Here is a 21,977-nt window from a genome sequence, read left to right on the forward strand (position 1 = left end):
GAGGAGGAGGAGGAGAAGGAGGAGAAGGAGGAGAAGAAGGAGAAGAAGGAGGAGGAGGAGAAGGAGGAGAAGGAGGAGAAGAAGGAGGAGAAGGAGGAGGAGGAGAAGGAGGAGAAGGAGAAGGAGGAGAAGGAGGAGGAGAAGAAGGAGGAGGAGGAGGAGGAGGAGAAGAAGGCAATGAGAGAAAGAAGAAAGAGGGAGAGAGAAGAGGGGGTAGGAAGAGGAAAGAGAGAGGAAGAGAGGGAAAGACAGGGGAATAGACAAGTAGTGGAGAGAGAAAGAGGAGAGGGAGGAGAAAGAGAAAGGAATAGAAGAAAGAAAGGAGGTGGGAAAGAAAGAAAGAGAAGGAGGGCAGGTGAGGACGAGAGAGGGAGAGAGAGAAAAGAAGGAAGAAAGAAAGACCAAAAAAAAATCCCTCTAGTTTTTGCAGCTGGGGAGCAAAGCCTCTCAGCAGCCCCACGTTTTCCAGAAGCCTCTGCCTTCCCCGAAGTTGTGGAATAGAACAGTTCCGCCAGCACCCCTGGGAACTCAGGAGCAGGCTCAGCTGGAGGAACAGGCAGTTGCGGAGCCTGCACTTCAACCTCCCACCTCAGGGCCTGGCAGGACCACCACGAGGAATCTGCCTCCTAGCCTGTTTAAAATCAGCTATAATGTTCGGCTCCCAATAGTGCGTGTGTTTTCTTTGTAGAAATTTAACACTTTAGGGATTCGTAAGTCACAAGGAGAAATATCAGCTGTAAGGGTGGAGAGTCAGGGAAGCAAACAGCCAAGATTCCCCAAATATGGGTGTCACATACGATGGTGGTGCCGCATGCAGGAGAGGCAGGGGCTCGTGGCAAGGGCTCTGAGTACCTGCTGTCAACAACGAAACACGGGTCCCCTCGAAAAGCACCAGCATGAAGACACTGCAGTGACTTTCTGCTCATCACTGGGTGACCTCTGCACCCACTTCTAGCCATCTTTCCATCAGTAAACACTGAGCACCAACTATGTGTCAGGCACAGTGCTGGGCCCTGGGACACAGAGGTGAACAGATGACGTCCCTGTCTCGGGCAGCTCACAGCCTACTTGGGAGCCAGCTCTGTCCCCCTGCACACAACACCCAGCGTGGGAGCAATGCGAGAGATGTGCCTAGGTGTGACGGTGGCACAGCAAGGAGAGTCCCAGGAAGGATTCCAGAGGGGGTGACATCTCAGCAAGAATTGAAGTGGGAAGAGTCAGAGGGAAAGGGGGAGGGGCATGGAGCAAGCAAACCAGTGAGCAGACAGGCAAGGTCAGGAGGTGGGAACAGCCAGGCCTGGCCAAAAGTTTGGTGTTGCGAGTTTGGTTGGGGAGGTAGCAAGGAACCAGATCAAAGAACGCCTCATATGGCACCCGATGAGTTAGACTTACTCTTCTGGGTGAGTACTTCTCAACCCTGACTGCAGGGTACAATCCCCTGAGGATTGTATTTTGTTGTTGTTGTTGTTGCCATTTTATAAAATCAACATCTCTAGAATGGGCAGCTCAGAAGTTCACCTCTGACACTGCAGAGTTAAAGCCTGCTGACCAGTAGGCTTATTTTAAAATATACACATACATGTATCCACATATCACATGCATGTGCCTAGGCTACGCCGCACGTCACTTTCATGAGACTTTCCATGGTGGATTCCGTGCAGAGATGTTCTGTAAGCCCCCAGGTGATTCCAGTGTGCGGCGGTGGTGCACTTGGCCTGAGGGAGAGGATGGGAAGGCTGGTGACAGAAAGACCAGGACGGCTGGGGGGAGGTGGCTCACACCTGTAATCCCAGCACTTTGGGAGGCCAAGGTGGGTGGATCACCTGAGGTCAGGAAATCAAGACCAGCTGGCCAACATGGTGAAACCCCATCTTTGCTAAAAATACAAAAATTAGTTGGGCATGGTGACACATGCCTGTAGTCCCAGCTACTCCGGAGCCTGAGGCAGGAGGATCCCTTGAATCCAGGAGGCGGAGGTTGCAGTGAGCCGAGATCGTGCCACTGCACTCCAGCCTGGGTGATAGAGTGAGACTTTGTCTCAAAAAAAAAAAAAGAAAGAAAGAAAGAAAGACCGGGGAGGAGAGCTCTCCATCTGCTAGGGCTGCCATAACAAAGATCTACAGCCTGGGTGACTTAGAAATTTTCCCATAGTCCTAGAGGCTGGAAGTTCCTGATGAAGGTGTTGGAAGGCTTGGTTTCTTCTGAGACCCCCTTCCTTGGCTTGCAGATGGCCGTCATTTTCTGCATCCTCACGTGGTCATCCCTCTGTGTTGCCTATGTCCTCATCTCACCTTGTTGTTGTTTGAGACAGAGTCTTGCCCAGGCTGGAGTGCAGTGGCATGATGTTGGCTCACTACAGCCTCCGCCTCCTGGGTTTAAGCGACTCTCGTGCCTCAGCCTCCTGAGTAGCTGGGATGACAGATGCACACCACCATGCCTGACTAGTTTTTGTATTTTTAGTAGAGATGGGGTTTCACTATGTTGCCCAGACTGGTCTTAAACTCCTGGCCTCAAGTGATCTGCCAGCCTCGTCCTCCCAAAGTGCTGGGATTACAGGGGTGGCCCACCATACCTGGCCTCTAATCTCTTTTTATAGGGACATCAGTCCTACTGGATTAGAGGTCCACCCTAACAGCCTCATTTTAACTTAATCAACTCTTTAGAGATCTGATTTCCGAGTATGGTTCCATTTTGAGGTACTGGGAATTGGAACCTCAACATACGGATTTTGGCAGGACACAATTCAGCCCATCCGCTGTTGTGGGAGCTCAGAGGGGAGGTGATGAGCAACAAATTCAGGCAGCAGCAGGGCTGCACGTGGGGAGGAGAGAAAAAGCGGCATGGAAAGCTGTTGGGGGTTGTTGACTAGTGGGATGATGGCGGATCCAAGATGACTCCCCAGGTTCTAGCATGAACAACGGTGCCATCTGCTGAGGTGTTTGCAGGGAATGGAGATGAGGAGGGATGTGTTTCTTTTGCAGTATGTAACAATGACGGCAGATGGGGATTTGCAAGAAAACAGCCGGAGATTAAGGTCTGAGAATGATCATATGTGGAGGGTAGCTGAAACCAAAGGTGTAGATGAGATCTCGTCCAGAAAATGCAGAGAGAGAACAGAAGACTGGCAACCAAACCTTGAGGAAGAGCAGCTTTTGAGGAGGGGGCAGAATGTGAGGACTAATCATTTGTAATTAAGCCGCAGAAACAAACAGAAGCACTAGCTGTCTTCTTTCTATCTAGCCTGAAGCAGAGTCCTACTAAACCATAAAGAAAGTGATGTGAAGGGAGAGCGCTAATAAAGATGAAATGATGTGAACCACGAGTTACATAAAAGAGAGAATGAAGCAAGAACCAAGAAAGCAGTTATTGATGGGTCCTTGGTTTGTTAATTAGAGGTCTGGCTTTCTCTGTCTTCTCATTTACTATATTACGCTGGTGAATTAATAGATTTCTCAACAAAAGGACATTTAAATCAACGTACGACACCGGTTTAAATTCTTCAGAAGCCATTAATTACACATTCTTAAGAAAATGAGCTATGACACAACTCTTCTAACTGTATAATTCCTATCTGTGATTCTTAATCAGGCGACTTTTCAGCTGCAAGACGGATCTTTTCTATTCATCTCCTCTGGTTCTGACCAATTAAACGTTTTCTTTCGTAATCATAACATTTCACATGCCAAATCTTCAAAAGAAAAGGAGCTTGTTAGCAACATACCATTTCCTGTTTGCTAATTTATGCTGAATTTGAATTCTTAAAAGTATACACATGTAGAACATTATTAACACATCCAGGCTTAGTTAAAAAAAAAAAAAGCAATTTTTTTTGGCTTGACTTTGTGCAAATTTTTTTAGAACAATTCTTTTTTTAAAAAAAACTTCACCAATTAATAAATCTATTCCTGTAAATTGAGGTTAAATTATACAGACAGAAAATACATGTATATATTATAAGGGTGTGTAAGTTTGTTCAGAAGGAATCATTATTTTCTGAAGGAATTAGAATGCCTATATAGACAGCCTTTTGGTGTTTTATAGCTTGACTCATGTTCAATATTTACTGACAGCATATATCTTCAAGTCATTTACTTCATAACCACCCAGTAGCCACTCTAGATTTCTTTTCCAGAAACCAACCATTTCCAAACATCAAAGCTTGCATTTTCTGCATTGAGGATTTCTGAGCCCAATCCAGGGGCAGAGCTGGGGACCAGTGGTCTGCTTCCCAGTCAGCCACTCAGCCTAAAATTCAACAATCCTAACCTGGCTAGGCCTCTCTCTCAGAGCTGCTCACTAAGCAGGGGCAAATCATGAGTTTATGGCACTCGCCAGGCATGATGGCTCACGCCTGTAATCCCAGCACTCTGGGAGGCTGAGGCATGTGGATCACCTGAGGTCAGGAGTTCAAGACCAGCCTGGCCAACATGGTGAAACCCTGTCTCTACGGAAAATACAAAAAATTAGCCAGGCGTGGTGGCACAAGCCTATAATCCCAGCCACTCGGGAGGCTGAGGCATGAGAATCACTTGAACCCCGGAGATGGAGGTTGCACTGAGCTGAGATCGTACCACTGCATTCCAGCCTGGGGGATAGAACGAGACTCTGTCTCAAAAAAAAAAAAAAAAAAAAAAAACCACACAACTACTTATAAGAAGCAACTAGTTCATTGTCTACCACTATTTGATGCAGATCTGTATCAAAGGGCAGCTTTCTTTTATTCTTACGTTATCACCTTTTAGTTGGACCCTATTATTCCCTGTCCTCCGAAAGAAGTCTGGAAACAAACCATCAGTTGGTCTAATGTAATACATTATGGTCTTTTGGGAGAGGCGAGTCACTGATTGTTTTGTCCAATGAATCAATAATATTTGAGAGCCTGCAAAACTGGGGGCTAGAGTTAGTGTCCCTCATCTAGTCCTTCATCTGGGATAGGGTGGAGTCTTCAATCATCACATCCTGTTGTCAGTCACCTGGGAGCACTGGGGTAGCAAGGCTCACAGCATGGGGCCAGACATTTCTCAAGCACCCAGCAGGGGGAACATAGCTGGGTAAGAAGCTTGCCTGTCTCCATTGTAGACATTGCTTGCTCATCACACATTGAAAAGAGCCCTTACAGCTTCCTGCCTCCACTCAGTTTGACCCAATCCCACCTAACATCTCCAGACCTCAGCATCTCATACGGTATTGGCACAAAGACAAGACGCCTACGTTTCTTTTTTACAAAATCAAAATCTGCCCAAGGCCAAATGGACTCTTCACATACCAGTCCTCTCAAGAATGAAAAGCTTTTCATGCATAAATGTAGGGCTGCCCCTGCATTCATCCTGAGAACACAGCCAGGAAATAGGAATTGGAGAGCGCAAGAAAGCTCCTCTCTCCATTCGATTATGTTCATCCTCTGAAGGCCAACGACGAAAGCAGCCACAGGTGCAGACACTCCATGAAAGCAGGTAAACAGGCCCATAACCATTCCCAACCTTTTTTCTCTCTCATACCTGATCTCCTTGCAGCGTGTGCTGGTCAAGGGGTGTCTTGGTGGCAATATTGCTGTAGTAGGCATATGACAGTTCCCAGTCCAGGGGGTAGTTGTCAATACCCTGGTAGTGTTTATACCCAAGATTCATTGACGACAGCCTCTCACTCCCCTGGCCTCCAACCAAACTATACAACATGCCCTGTTAGGAAGAAATTTACAAAGTGCTCATGAGATTGTAGATAGGGTCATAAAATCCCAACACTGAGAGGTTATCAGGCCCAATTCCTATATACAATCCTAGCCATTCCAGAAATATGTTAACTTGCCTTTTTTTTTTTTTTTTTTTTTTTTTTTTTGAGACAGAGTATCGCTCTGTTGCCCAGGCTGGAGTGCAGTGGTGCAGTCTCGGCTCACTGCCAGCTCCGCCTCCTGGGTTCACGCCATTCTCCTGCCTCAGCCTCCCGAGTAGCTGAAACTACAGGCGCACACCACCATGCCCAGCTAATTTTTTGTATTTTTAGTAGAGACAGGGTTTCACCGTGTTAGTCAGGATGGTCTCGATCTCCTGACCTCATGATCCACCTGCCTCGGTCTCTCAAAGTGCTGGGATTTAACTTGCCTTTTTAAAAAAATAATAAAATGAAATGAATCTTTAGGAAAAAAGCCAATCCAGCTTTCTATTGGTTTACAAATTTCCAGCTAGCTGCCCTTCCTAATGTCAAACAGCTTAAAACGCCCTGACTTTTGCCTCTTCCTGGTACAAACGGGGATCTCTCGTGACTTCTACTGCAGCACTTTTTTGGGCACCAACCAACCGTCCTACGTCCCCTGTTCTGTTTCAGCGACGTCATCGATGAACACAGGGTCTGGATGGCAGGCCCATGTCCCATCCTCACACTCTCAGAATGTTTGTGCTGGAAGGGTCTCTGGAGATTGACTGGTCTGACCACCTCATTTCATAGTTGGGAAAAGAGGGGCCCAGAAAGGGGAAGTCGATTGTCCATGGTCAACCAGCCACTTGGTGGCAGAGATGGGACTAGACTGTTCTTGTTATTCCAGCCTTGTGGGGACTGCTTCTGGGGCTCAGGAAAACATGCTGTGATTCCGGAGCATCTGTAAGCCAGAGGTATCATAAGCAAATCACTGGAAGGGAACATGGAACCATTTGGGCACCTCTCAACAGTCTGAGCCTCCCTAACCACAGACACACAATCACCTATGCAAATCTGAAAACGAAAAGCAATCAGGGAACATTTAGCAGTACTTATTGCGATGGTTCATTTTGTGTGTCAACTCGACTGTGCCATCGGGTACCCAGAGGAAACATCATTTCTGCATGTGTCTGCGAGAGTGTTTCCGGATGAGATGAATATTTGAACTGGTGAGGTGAGCTACGCAGACAGCCCTCTCCACTGTGAGTGGGCATCATCCAATCTCTTGAGGGCCTCCATAGGACAAAAAGGCAGAGGAAAGAGAAATTGGTCCCTTTTTGCTCTCTGCTGCCTGCCTGCCTACTTGAGGCAGGAAGACATCATGTGTTTTTTGTTTTGTTTCTTTTTTTTTTTTTTCCTGCCCTCGGACTGGAATTTATGGCATCATCTCTCCTGATTCTCAGGCCTTCAGGCTTAGACTGGAATTACACTACTGGCTTTCCTGGCCCTCAGCTTTCAGACGGCAGACCGTGGGACTTCTCAGCCTCCATAACTGCATGAGCCAATTCTTCGTAAGAAACCTCTTCCTATATACATCTAATCCCATTGGTTCTGTTTCACTGGAGAACCCTGACTAATGCACTATGAAAATGTAATTCTAAATGTTAGGCAAGTTGCATAATAAATTTGGATTCAAAAGCAGAAATGAAGCCGTCTGGTATGGCGTTTATTTTGATGACAGACTGCTGGATGCAGCAATACTTTGCTTCAAGGTCCAAGTGACTTCACTTAGCTGAAAAGTGATGTGGGATAATGGATAACAGTCTCCCAGCCAGAGTAATTAAAAGAATTTGGTAAGAAGCACCTGTTCTTGAAGAACTGGGGTTCTGGCAAGCCCTGACACTGTTCCTTAGCTGGTACACCAATCATCCCCCCAAGGCCTTGTCTAGAAATGGATGAAGTGCCCTTTTTCGTTCACTGAAAGGAAAGGATCCTGTATTTAACACAGCCCCAGGGCCTTTATCTTGAGTGTAAAGATTTTTAAAGGACTCCAAGGAGCTGCAACATGTCCAGTTCTACCAGGGGCATGAGCGCATTGCGCTGCAAATATAACGCAGGTGACTGATGTTAATGGAGCAATGAAATACTCTACCTGCAGCTGATCCCGAGGAACATTTAATCCAGTCTCATAAAAGACTGCGAGGTAGTAGGATGCTTTATGGTATCCACAGCAGCTGGAATCCATCAGAAAGGGGATGACAGAGCTAATTTGGTGAAGACCATCAACGCTAGAGAGTCTCTTTACAGCCTTCTCAAATATCTTCCCACCGATTTCTAATACAGATTCATTTTGGTTCCTTGGCACTGTAAATAACACAATTCAGAGCACACACAATTAATTACCATGGGATCGACATGGCTTTAGAAAAAGAGGAAAAGCCAATTAAAGCACCTGAGTTATTGATATGGTCGGTCCCGCAGTGCCTCAAAATATGCCACCTTCTAGGGAGGTAAATTAAACCCTTTGGGGATGCCATGGTGTCATTCTGTAAATAGCTTTTCTTTGGCACTAAATGACAGCCTGGTATCCTGGGGAAATGATGTGCTGTATGTAGCTCAGAAATTGCCTCAAGAGAGTAATTTCCTCAGTGTAACTCATCACCAAACCAGGACCACTGAAACTTCCAGAGAGACTTTTTCCCCCTCTAAGACTCCCTAAAGAAGATTGTGTTTTATCTCACAAACAGTTCCTAGGCACTGCTCTAAAAAGTTGAGTAAAAGAATCTTATTTTGGATGCTTTCTGGACATCTTTTGTCCCCAGTTTTCTCATGGGTCTCCAAATAAAAGAATATGTGTCAACTTTATTGAGAGGCTTACCAGCAGGCCCAAGTACTGGGTAAGTGTCTTATGTAAATTATGCATTTAATTGTAACTTTTTTTTTTTTTCTTTTTTTTTTTTTTTTTTTTTTTTTTTGAGACGGAGTCTCGCTCTGTCGCCCAGGCTGGAGTGCAGTTGGCCGGATGTCAGCTCACTGCAAGCTCCGCCTCCCGGGTTCCCGCCATTCTCCTGCCTCAGCTCCGGAGTAGCTGGGACTACAGGCGCCCGCCACCCGCCCGGCTAGGTTTTTTGTATTTTTTAGTAGAGACGGGGTTTCACAGTGTTAGCCAGGATGGTCTACGATCTCCTGACCTCGTGATCCGCCTGTCTCGGCCTCCCAAAGTGCTGGGATTACAGGCTTGAGCCACCGCGCCCGGCCTAATTGGTACACTTTTATAAGGTCGGTACTATTTCCAGCATCCCCATTTTTCACATGAAGAGACTGAGGCCGGGAGAAGAATAACTTGTCTAACGTTACAAAGGCTGGCAAGAGGCAGAGCCAATCTGTGAGACCCACTTTGAAGGTCACTAAAGCCAGAGTTCACAGTCACCCTGATGCACATACCCTCAATGAACAGTCAGTCAGTTGCCTTAATAGGTACCTTACCACGTGGATAGAGACTTGTTTACACAACTGCTATATGATGCTTCCTTTTACATAATTCTCCCATGAATCTATAAGCTGATCATCACTTAAGCCCAAACAAGCAAGTTTTATGGCCCTAGATGTCCTGTTAGAGTCTTCTAAAGTCTATCTTCATTATTCCTATCTCTTGTTAATTCAGCCAACGAATGTTTACTTTCTATTATGTGCAAAGCACTATGCTAGATGCTATGTTACAAAAGGCCATATAGGATTACAAAGATACTATTTACATTTAACTTAAGACTTAACTTTTAACTGAAGACTTACATTTAACTTAGGATGTTAGTTAAATGTAAATGTACATGTAAATAATGTTGATTTAAATGTTAAGTTAAATGTCAACTTGACTAAAATTTCACCTGCCTAAAACTATGTCCAACATTTTCTTCCTTTCTTCATTCCATCAAAAATCAAAATGTTATTTTTTTTAAAGCTCAGGAGGTAATGAGAGAGACTCACTCTTATCAGTCCTTCATCAGGATTGAACAGAGAAGAGTCTCCAATGTGGGAAGGTTGGGGGTGGGTCTATGTAAGGGCGATTTCCTTGCAGAGGTCCGCGCTAAAAATGGAAGTCGAGATCAGAAGGACCCACAGATGATACTGGGAATGCTGACATGTTGTTAATGAGTGGGTACTGGTGCCTGGGGACACATGGGTGGGTTGGGTGTCCCTGAGAGGGGGACACTGTGCCTGTGCTTGCAGACCCTGAGCTGTGGGGAATGATGCAGCCACCACCTCCACCAGCCCTAAGGCATCCTCTAGCTACTGGCTCCTGGAACTCCTTCCTGCCTACCTCCTGGCTCTGCTTTTGCTTTTTTGATCCCAAGTACCTGGCACAGTAGGTGCTGAAAAAATTCACTTTACTGAACGAATGGAGTTTGTTCCTTTTTCTGTATTTTTTTAAAACTCCCCAGAGAAATAACAGCTTCTTGTTAAAAAAAAAAAAAAAAAAAATCAAACAATGCAGATTTGTATAAAATAAAACAGAAATCCCCTCTCCCTCAATCTTTCTTTAATAATGAAGATTAAAACTATTAAAAGCTTGGTATGTAGGCTTTGGGACTTTTCCTTCGTATATACAATAATTCATATCCACATCTATTTACATATCTACATACACATTTTCTTTACCAAAATGGCGTATTATGCCATTGTAGATTCTGACTCTCGACTTTCTTTTTTAAATTAACTACACATTATGAATAACTCTCTGGGGCTATCAGAAGCTCATTTTTTCTAATGCTTCAGTAGTATTGCATTCCATAGCTGTACCATTTTCCCTACCAGGCCTCTATTTTTAGACTCCTGGGTTGTTTCCAGCGGTTTTGCTATAACCAACAACATGGCATTGAACATCCTCGAACATTTCCATTTCCCTCTGCTAATCTGTTAGGATGACATCTGCATGATAACACCCTTTTTCACCAGCAGCCTGAGGAATCTTGTCTTGGCTTTTCCCTTTGCATAGTTGAGAGAAGTCTGTTCTACCCAGTCTTTAGCTGTGATAAGAACCTGGAATACACTGAATTCAGTAGACACTGTAGAACTCAGAGTTGCAAAATAAATTCCACTGCCACTTATTCATGTGTTTACTTTTAACTATGTGCTCATCTTGGATGCCCCTCTGCACATTCCCAGCAAAGCAACATTAACATTTGTTAACAATTCATCCCTGCCTCACCTACTCTGCCAAATGCCTAACTAAGATGACGAGTTTGCCAGAGTACCCATGGACCCGCTCTTTGTAGGCTCAGAGGAGGAAGAGACTCCAAACCAAATGAAGCTTCGAATGAAACACTTGCCCTGCCGACCGCTGGCACAGAACCTCAGAAATCATTAGCAGGAGTGCCCAGGTAGCTGAGATTGCTGGAGAATAAGGAGCAAAAAGGGAATCCTTCGAAAAGCTCAAATCTTTAGCACAAAAAAACTGCAGATCGAAACACAGGCAGTTTGAAAGGGCTATGTTATTTCTTCTGCACATGAAATGCAAAACTGCCCCTGAAATATAACCAAACAGTATTTTCTCTGAAAAAGAATCTAAATAATTGTCTGCAGTAGTAAATACAATAAAAAATAATAATCCTAAGGTAAAACTGCTCATTTTGCACATTTGGTAAACTTTGAATTCCAACTGTTGCTCAAAAGCAAAGGCATAATGTCTTGGGTGATATTGTGTAACTGGTTATTTTAAAGTCAGTTTAATGAAACTGTTAATTTCACCCATCTGGCTTAGCATATGCATTTTTTCCTAGTCAATCTGTAACTAAAAACAGGCCTTGTTTATGGAGATTAATGGTTTAATGAAGAAACAAACAAAATAGAAGAAGCTGTTTTCCCATTTTCTTTCTTTCAGCACCCAAAGCTAAGAAACAAAAGCCACCACCACCATTCATTACCCCTTACTATTTTCCATGTAGCCCAGAATTGTTTATTTTGCTTTTTTTTTCCCTTTTTCACAGTAATACCATAAGGTCACCATTTGTGTGCTCATCTTTAGAAGAGACAAAAAGCGGAATATGAGAAGGTAGCCACTTGCTGAAGGCCCCGGAGCTGGGATTAGTGTCTGTTTGAGAATTCAGGAGGAGAAAGGCACCTCATTCCTTGGGAGAGGAATGGAGACATCAGTAGGAAAGTCATTTTTAGTTTCAAGCTTCTGAAAGGTGTAATGCATCCAAAGTAGAAGTTTGAAAGGGGAAAAAAAGGAAAGGAGAAAATGTCACTTAACTATTAAAAGGAATGATCTACACCAAGTTGACTGGTTTGCACTCTGACCTGGAGATCCTTATTGGGCTCACGGGCTATTTTATTTTTCTCTTTCAAAAAAAGCCTATTTGGGCCGGGCGCGGTGGCTCACGCCTCTAATCCCACGCACTTTGGGAGGCTGAGGGCGGGGGATACGAGGTCAGGAAATCCAGACCATCCTGGTTACACGGTGAAACCCCATCTCTATTAAAATACAAAAAAATTTAGCAGGGGTAGTGGCAAGTGCCTGTGTCCAGCTACTCGGGGGGCTGAGGCAGGAGAATGGTGGTGAACGTGGGGGTGGGCTTGCAGTGAGCATAGATACGTGCCACTGCACTCCAGCTAGGTGAAGAGTGAGACTCGTCCTCAAAAAAAAAAAAAAAAAAAAAAGCCCTATTGTATCTTTCTATAACTGTGTAATTTTCTTTCTTCTTCTTTTTTATATTTATTTTGTTGAGACAGAATCTTGCTCTGTCAACCAGACTGGAGTGCACTGGCATGATCTTGCTCACTGCAATTCCACCTCCCGGGTTCAAGCGTTCTCCTGCCTCAGCTTCCAAAGTAGCTGGGATTAACGGATTGCACACCAACCACCTGGCTAATTTTTTTTTTTTTTTTTTTTTTTTTTTGGTAGAGACAGGGTTTTGCCATGTTGGCCAGGCTGGTCTCGAACTCCTGGCCTCAAGCAATCCACCTACCTCTGCCTACCAAAGTGCTGGGATTACAGGCATGAACTACAGCGCCCAGTCTTTTTTTTATTTTTTTATTTTTTTTAAATAGAGACAGGGTTTCACTATGTTACTCAGGCTGGTCTTGAACTCCTGGTCTCAAGTGATCCTCCTGCACTGGCCTCCCAAAGGGCTGGAATTACAGGTATAAGCCTCTGCTACCGACCCCTTATAAACTTTCTGATTTTACACATGTCATTTTCCTCTCTGTCTTCTTCCTTTCCTTCCCTCCTTCCTCCCTCTCTCTCTCTCTTTCTCTGTCTCTCTCTCCTTTCAGAGCTGTTATTCTCCGACCAAGAAAAGCACAGCCCATTGTTTGTTTTCTTGGTGTCTCTGTGTATTTTTTTTAAAAAAACTATAATGTATGCTTTTTTAAAAAAGATAATAAAGATGATGGTTCTTCAACAAACAACAGGGAACACAGCTCTTAAAAGGAAACGGTATCCCGATGTTATTATGTAGCATAATTGTATTTCTAACATCTCCACTCTCTGCATTTTAAGGTCTCCAAATAAACATCGCAATTGTTGGCAAAAATAAAGTCAAAAGCAAAGCAGAGCTTCGCTAGTGCAGCCAGTCACTCCTTGGCGTATTGTGTGGGGACACCTCTGCCCCCACACTCAGCACTCCAGAGCCTGGGGGCAAGGGGCAGGCAGTGGTCCTGAAGGGGTGCAGATGGTGTCAGCCCAGGGAGCCGAGCCCAACCTTGGACCTGGCCCCATCTCAGAGAACCATTTGTTGGCAGACCTTGGACTTCCTTTAGCCACAGGCACCAACTCCCTTGGTCAGAGGTGCCCAGTGCAGATGAAAGGCAGGAAAGGAATAAATAGGCCTGGCCATGGGGCAGATGTCCCTGGGGGCATGCTGCCCAGTTCCCCCCTCCCCTCTCTACCTTCATGTCACCTGTTCAGTGCCTTTGTGTCCTTCCTCACTGCTCCCCGCCACAACTAAGAGCCTGGCCTGCCACTGCCATCCCTGCAGCCTCTCACCAGTCCAGTCCTCATCGCCTCTCTTCTCTGGATGCCAGGGCCCCATTCAAAGGGTTTTTGAATTCAAACGGCTCGGTTTTGACAGGCAAGGTGTGACAGGAAAGTAAAAGAAGGAAATGGCCAGCACAACTCTCAAATAATGAAAAAACACGCATACTAAAACACCACCGCACTAGCATTAGAAAAAACCCAAATGCTAATGGGGCAATTTCTATGCTCTGGCAGGAGCCATTTTCCTAGAGAATTGGAGGTTCCCCAGGAAACAACATAGAGTTTGACCAATCAGAGTCCCCTCCTCCAGAGTCCTGAACGTGGGGTCTCGTGTTGGATGCCACCCAAGAGTCTAGACGGTGGTGAACTACAAGTCACAGCAGCACAGGAGAATCCCTGTGCCAAGCAAGAAAATCAGGATGCAGAGCAGAGGCCCTGGAATGCCCGAGGCAGCAAGGGGACTCAGCCACATCTATATGCGCTGCAGTTGGGGGCCCCGAGTAGCCCCGCCATGTTTAATTCAAAGGCGTGCCCGCTCCGGCAGGCGAGGAACGTGTCCTGTTATACATCAGAGCGGAAAACACCAGTGGGAACAGCTGCATCTTATACCAGGTTAGCCCATCAGCTGTCAACTCTCAATGAGCCTCCCTCCTCTGCACCCCCTGGCACCTGGCACAGAGTTGTGTGTGGGCTGGTCCACGATTTTCATTGTGGTCGCCCCAGGGCCTGGCACCATGCTGGGATGCACCCAGTACACGGGTCCTGAACTGGGTTTGCAGGTACCCCGGGGCTGCTTTACATCTTGGAACCTGTATATCTCAGCAACTAGATTACAGATGGTATGAAAGCAAGAACTATGACGGCTACATTTCTGGAATTCTTTTGTAAATGAGTGTGCACAGACCTGAGCAGGATTCTGGTCTACTGCTGTTGACAGCAGAAAGCTGGCAAACAGCGTCCTGGTAGACCTGAGAAACAGAACGATGTTTACAGAAGTGTCTACCGAGAAAGAGCAGTCGCTCCTCAGAGGAAACAGGCTGAGAGAGAGTAGGAGAAATGAGGGAAATGTAGAAAGAAGCAGAGTAAGCCCATAGATCTCTTAGCAGTCTGGATCGGAGCTGCGGCTTGACTAGCACAAACCTTGAACTTCGGTCTCCTGGAAGTCAAATTCCTCATTCCTTCAGTGATTCGTTGACCCAACAAAGATGTTTTGAGTACTAAGGTGAGATCACTTATTCATTTGGGCTGCCGCCATTCAGTTATTCAACAAATATTTATTGAGGCAAGGGTCTTAAAAAACAAACAAACAAGCAAACAAAAGCAAAAGAAAACCAAAACCCTAAATACTGTTCCTGTCTTTGAGGAGTTTTTTTTTTTCCCTGTTTTTTTTTGTTTGTTTGTTTGTTTGTTTTTTTCATAGTAGCCATCTTCATGGCTGTGAGGTATAATTTATTTTTGTGCAGTAATTTATATATTGGAGAAAGTCTGGTTTAACCGGAATTTAAAATGCAATGCTTTTATAAAGTGACACAATGTCTATGAAAGAACTTAGTGGACAGAAAGATACCATATGGACCTGGGGAACAGGTTCGCCTGAATAAAGCTCATCTTACTCTGCCTTGAGTTTCACCATTTGATCCTACACGTGTCTCCGTCACTCACTCTGGCAAGCTTGTTAAGGGTGGTGCAAGAAGTGGAAGGATCCAACTTATACTTTGAATTCTCGACAGCGCCTGCAACAGTGCTAGGCATAAGTTAGCTGCCTATGCCATATGTTAGTGAAGTGATCCTTCTTCTATATGACCACACATGGTGTGTTTGTGCCCCATACTCAACAAGGAACATACCTCATCCGCCCACACTCCTCAGTTTGCCTGCCTGGCAAACAGCTGTTATGTTCCCACTTAGATACCTCTCCTCACGTCATCTCTCCTGTCTCCCCAGGCAGATGGCTCTTCTCCGATGCCCCCCTTGCCACTGTGTAGGCATCCTCTTTACCAGAACTACCATCCTGCATAATGACTGTTGACTTTCCTGATTTCACAGTACAGCTTAGATGTCCTCAAATACATCTCAAAGGGTTGAGTGCAGGGGCTCACAACTGGAATCCTAGCACTTTGGGAGGCCAAGGCAGGGAGATCAACTGAGGTCAGGAGTTCGAGACCAGCCTGGTCAACATGGCAAAACCCCTGTCTCTACTAAAAATACAAAACATCAGCCAGGTGTGGTGGCAGGCATCTGTAATCCCAGTTACTCAGGAGGCTGAGGCAAGAGAATCGCTTGAATCCAGGAGGCAGAGGTTGCAGTAAGCCAAGATTGCGCCATTGCACTCTAGCTTGGGCAACAAGAGCAAAACTCTGTCTCAGAACAACAACAAAAAAAATGGACTAGGTGCAGTGGCTCATGCCTGTAATCACAGCACTTTGGGAGACTGAGGCAGGTAGATCAATTGAGGTCAGAAGTTCAAGACCAGCCTGGCCAATATGGCGAAACCCCATCTCTACTAAACATACACAAATTAGCTGGGTTGGGTGGTGCATCCCTGTAATCCCAGCTACTCAGGAGGCTGAGGCAGGAGAATCGCTTGAACCCAGGAGGCAGAAGTTGTGGTGAGCCGAGATCCGCCACTGCACTCCAGCCTGGGCGACAGAGTAAGACTGTCTCAAAAAAAAACGAGCAAACAACCAAACAAAACAGGAAATAACAAGTGTTTCTGAGGATGTAGAGAAATTGGACACTGTTGTGCACTGTTGGAGGGAATATAAAGGGCGCAGCTGCCGTGGAAGACAGCATGGAGGTTTCTCAGAAAACTAAATGTAGAATTACTATATGACCCAGAAATTTTGCTTCTGGATCCAGTATATATCCAACAGAAAATGAAAGCATGGTTCTAAAGAGATATTTGTAGACCCATATTCTTAGCAAAGTCACTCACAATAGTCAAGGGGTGGAAGCAACTCAAGTGTCCATCGATGGATGAATGGATAAATAAAGTGTGGTATAAACATGTCATGAAATACCATTCAGCCTTAAGATGAAAGGAAATTCTAACACACACTGCAACAGAGATGAACCTTGAGGACATTATGCTAAGTGAAATAAACCAGTCACCAAAAGACAAATACTGTGTAAGATACCACTTATACAAGGTATCTAAAGCAGTCAAACTCAGAATAAAAAAAAGCAGGATGATGGCTCCCAGGGTTTGGGATGGAGGCAATGGGTAGATGTTTACTGAGTACGAATTTTCGGTTTTGCAAGAAAAAAGTTGTGGAACTCTGTGGCACAAGAATGTGAATATCCTTCATGCTGCTGAACTGTGTACACTTAAAACTGGTTCAGATGGCAAATTTTGTTATGTGTATTCTAGCAAGAATAAGAATTTTAAAATCACAGCCCTTAAAGAGGAAAAGTGTAAATATTTGGTGACTCTCTGTTGTAGTAGAAGAATACGGTTATTCTGGGAACAACTCAAAGGTGCTGACCTCACTGGACGGGAACGTGGAGGACACTCTTCCACTTCCCACTGGCTGTTAATGAAGCCAAAGCTTCCCCACTCTCTACCCCCTGCAATGTTCTCATCTCTGCTTTGAAGTGTGTTGTTGGCTGAGATAGTGAGCAGATGATCCATCTAAAATCACACAGTGTGGGGGGAAGAAACACTTTCAGGTCTGAAACGTGCACATGTAGCGGCCTGGAAGTGGAGTGCTGGCTGTGTCTATGAAGAAAAGCTGCTGGCAGGGAAGAAGATGACTCTCAGACAGAACCAGAAATTACAGCCCATTTTCTCTTGCTCCATGATGGCATCTTATTTGTTAAAATTCCAGAAAACAATTCCACAGATTAATGCCCTTTGGGGAAACTATGGGAGCTGATGTTTTCTTTTACATTAGCCTAAATGACTCTCATTCAAAACACAGCCCCATTTTGATTCTATCCTGGCTCGTAGGGGGCATTCAGTCAATGCTTGTTCAGTAAATGAATGAACGAAAGGTTGTGAGTAACTTCAGAACACACCCACTCAGTTAAATTCCTTATCTTTGTTACTGCGCCTGTTCAGTTCCTACAGTAAGAATTCCAAGCATCAAACATCTCATGCCTGAATCCATTCTTACAGCTTATCTCAGATATGAAAAATGTAATATGATGAGGATGTTCTAATAAAGTCTATTAATCAACAGGACAGGACAGGTCAGGGCAGCAGCAGAAAATAGAATACAAACACAGTTCCTATTAACTAGAGTCATCTGAAGCCTGCCGGAGCCAGCTAGGGCCAGACGCTGTGGGCAGGACGAACTTGGAACGAAGGGTATTTGAGGAACTGGGAACGGCAATAGCGTCACACTCGTCTTACTATGGTTCTTTTTATAGGAGAGCAGAGTAAAGACGTGTTGGAAATATAAATTCTTTTTTTTTTTTTACCCTCAATTTACAAAATCAAGTTTTTTTTTTTCTCTCAGCCTTGTTAGGAAGCTGGGTGCAATACAAGACACCAGTCTTTCTTCCAGGTTTGCTGGAAGATGCTATGATAGCCCCAAGCAAGGGCCCTGTGCCAGGTAGAGAGATAACCTTAAGGAGTATATGCCCTACCTCTACAGAAGGCTCCCCAATCCTTCCAATTTGACCTAGAAAAAGAGGCGCTGAAGGCGAATGGGTCCCGGGGCTTGGTTCTAGAAACTCACCTAAACTTCTGCTCTCCCTCCCTGCCAGCTCCTAGGCCAGGGAAAGGCAGGGAGAAGAGGAAGGCAGCTGGCCATGTGCCTCTGGAAGCAGAGGATGTAGTGGCAGGGGAGGCTGGCAGGTATGGTCCCTCAGGGGAAGCTCCTTGGGGCTGTTCTAACTTGGCGCCAGAAGACCCCAAAGGCAGTTTAAGCATGAACGGTGGATCCTAAAGTGGCAAATCCAGCTTTGGGTCCCCCTCTCTCCCCACTGATGGGGGCCCCAGATGCCTAACAGAGGTCAGTGGAATACGCTCACTGCGTGGGAATCTAGCGGTTCCGCAGCACCCATACCCAGGGAGTCTTAAGGTAAAGGGACTTATGATTGAGGTTTTTCATTAGATTTCATTGCCAGGCCTCCATGGAAAACAAATCATTCTGAATTCTTATAAACAAAATTTTGAGCTGCAACAATAACATGAAAACCTTCTCATAGACAGTATTTACTTTAAAAGAACATTTTGTAAAAGGATGCACTCCTGTTTCCAATCAGCGAAACTATTTTTAAGTAGGATTGGAACTCGCATAAAAACAATGTTGGTGTGGATGTGGTCTTAGCCCATTTAGCCTAAACTGTCCAACATGCGTCTTCCTCTCCTATTTGCGGGTCTTGGGGCACGGGGCTTCATCACCTCCAGACAGCCATCCAGCGGCAACCTGGAATTATCTCTGCCCAGTAATAAGAGCAACAGCACTGACGTAGCAGTGGTTCTCAGCTGGGGGTGATCTGGCCTCCCTAAGGACTTGGGAGCATTTGCCAATACCTGGAGATATTTTTGGAAAGGAGGGATATGGGGAGGGTGCTATTTGTATCTAGTTGTGGAGTCCCGAAATGCAGCTAAACATCCCATAATACACAGGACAGTCCCCAACAAAAAAAATTCTACAGTCCAAAATGTCCATATTGTGAGATTGAGAAACCCTGCTTATGTAAGGCTTACCATGTGCTGAAATTCTTCTAAGTATATTATATATATACAATACTTATATAATAATATATATTATATATATAATACTAATATATAATATATATTATATATATAGATATTATATAAAATATATATTATATATATATTAATATACTATATATAATAATATTATTATATAAAATACTTATATATAATATATATTATATAAGTATTAATATAATACTTAATAGATAATATTATATAATATTATATTATATATTATATAATTATATATTATAAGTATTAATAGATAATACTTATAATATATATTATAACATGTTTATATATTATATATTATTATATATTATATTTTGTTATATAATGTAATGTACATATATTATATATGATATATACACACATATTCACACACATATACATACATACATATATATATATATCAACTTATTGAAGCCAACACTAGAAGACAGGTAGTATTTTCATTCCCATTTTGCAGACGAGGAAACTAAGGCTCAGAGAAATTAAGTAACTTGCCCAAATCACACAGCTAGTGAATGTTAAAATTGGACCTAGGCCAGCTGGCTCCAGAGGCTACGCCACTCATTATACAACATGACACAGCCTACCGCCCACTTGTCCTTTGCCCACATCCAAGCAGCTATGGAGTCCCTCAGAGTCCATCTCTACATCCTTCAGCTCTGTTCCTGTCACCATGCCCCACTCAGGCCTGCATCCTCTCCTCAAGGGACCGTGGCAATACATTCCCTTCTTCCAGCTCCACGCCCTTCTAGTTCACCTCCCTGCCATGACCTCAAAGTCCCAGATCTCACTATGCCTCTTCTTCTTGCTTGAAACCCTTTAACAGGTCCCTGTCACCTGAAAGGTAAAGCCCAAACTTCAGGATGGTGTCTGAACCCTCGTTGGAATAATCACTTTGCAGGGCTTCTCCTGCCTCCGCATTGTCACGGCACCATCATGCGACAATGCTGTGCTGTTACCACCTCTCAGGGTCTGCTCTGCCTGCAATTCCCACCTCCAACTCTCTTATCTGACAGACATCTGCTGGCCTTTCAAGAATCAGTCCCAGTGTCTCCTCTTCCAGGAAGCCTTCCCAGAACACCTCAGCCCTCCCAGTAGAACTGACCACTCCTTTCTTTGTGTCTCCACCATTAGCTTCTATACCTTTAATAAAATGCATTACTATTTTTCTTTGCTTTCAAGTCCATTCCTTAAGGACAGAAGCACTGTGTTACTTCACATATCTCTGAAGTCTAGCCAAGTTACTGAGTAGTCACTGAGTAGGCATCAGAAGAATGAATGATAAAATATCCTATATGACTTGAATTCTTTGCAGGAGGGTCACCATTTGCAAAGGAAATCTATGCTGTTAGACACTGCCATTCTTAGGCAGTGGGTGCAATTTAAGACACCAATCTTACATGAGGCAGAAGTCACTTTCTGCATCGCCCCAACTCAAGATCTGGTTCTATGCCCAGGACTACGTGGAGTTGCCTCCCACCACTAAGACAGTTGGCAACTCCCTGCTAGGATCCTCTTCACCAGGCTGAACATCTCCAGCTGCCTTTCCTCTTCCTAACAGGCATGGTTTTAAGATCCCTCATGGCCCTGGAGGATGCACTGAATTACTAAGCAAACCCAAATTGTGTTGGGCCTACAGAGAAGCTGGTGGCATCTGGGAAGTTTATGCAGATTCCTGAGATGACGCTGAAAGTGTACTTCAAATCAGAGGTCCCAAGTTCAAGTGCCTGTGGGCTCACATGGGTCAGATCCATGAATGAAGTAAGCAGGAGGTGACAAAATAGACAGGAGGTGCTGTGGGTGGACAAGGTATGCCTGGTCTGAGCCTCACCTCCACAATTGCTGCCACACAGGAGAAATGCCCAGTCTTGCCAGATCTTTGGTTTTTTCTTTTTTAAAAAAGAAATAAATTTAGTTTTCGCTAAGAATTTTTTATTATATATATATTTTTTTTTTTTTTTTTTTTTTTTAACATATACAACAAGGTATTTTCCAAATCAACTGCATCTGGGGGCTGGCTCTGGCTGCAGGCTGTCCATTTGTGGCCTTGGCTTTAAATAAAGAATTGCTTGAGCAATTCCTAAATTTAAGTTTTTGCATTTAGTGTTGGAAGTGTGCACAGATATATCGAGAGTTGTGGACATACAAGGGCAGAATTTAAATGTGAAATTAAGCTAAAACCTTAGGGTTAAAAATAACTTTAAGGCCTAAAACACCAAAGAGGGTGAGTGAAACGGAGAAAAACAAGGAGCCTTTCTAACCAGTGCCCAAAGCCGAGGCAAAGACTCAATTACCGGTCAGCAAGTCCATCTCCAGTAATGCCTGGAACAAGCTGGGGTGTTTGTCTTTCAGCTCCTTCTCCCAGGGGAAGGCCCTGCACATCAAGGGTCTCCCATACTTGCGCTGGAGGTCCAGGTAGGAGTTATGGAGGTGGCCTACACAGAAGAGGAAGCAGAAGACATCACACCCTTTAGCAGAAGATGAGACTCACCTCCCTAAAGTCCTTCGTCCGAAGAGGAACCAGAAAGAAGAGGCCAGACTTGCCATTACTGGATGTTGGTTTGGGTCCTTTTGGGATTTGAAATTGGCTATGATGCTTTTGCCTCCAGGTCACAAATTCAGAGCCAAGTCCATGAGAAATGTGCCAAAGTTGCTGATGGCTGTTGAATAATTCTACAGAATGAGCAG

General features: G+C 44.5%; 1 protein-coding gene across 3 annotated transcripts in view; it reads right to left on the reverse strand.

The window, feature by feature from the left end:
* Nucleotides 1–21,977, reverse strand: part of SEL1L3 (SEL1L family member 3) — a 120,944-nt gene that overhangs the window by 53,119 nt on the left and 45,848 nt on the right. For all 3 annotated transcript variants that reach the window (XM_017851862.1, XM_017851877.1, XM_017851867.1), the window contains exons 9-11: nucleotides 21,584–21,724; nucleotides 7,784–7,995; nucleotides 5,499–5,678 (exon numbers count right to left, since the gene is read on the reverse strand). In XM_017851862.1, coding sequence (XP_017707351.1) covers nucleotides 5,499–5,678; nucleotides 7,784–7,995; nucleotides 21,584–21,724 — 533 coding nt within the window. The remainder of the gene's footprint in view (nucleotides 1–5,498; nucleotides 5,679–7,783; nucleotides 7,996–21,583; nucleotides 21,725–21,977) is intronic.

Source organism: Rhinopithecus bieti, unplaced genomic scaffold (genome assembly GCF_001698545.2).
Source record: "Rhinopithecus bieti isolate Rb0 unplaced genomic scaffold, ASM169854v2 scaffold_2294, whole genome shotgun sequence".
Lineage (NCBI taxonomy): Eukaryota > Metazoa > Chordata > Mammalia > Primates > Cercopithecidae > Rhinopithecus > Rhinopithecus bieti.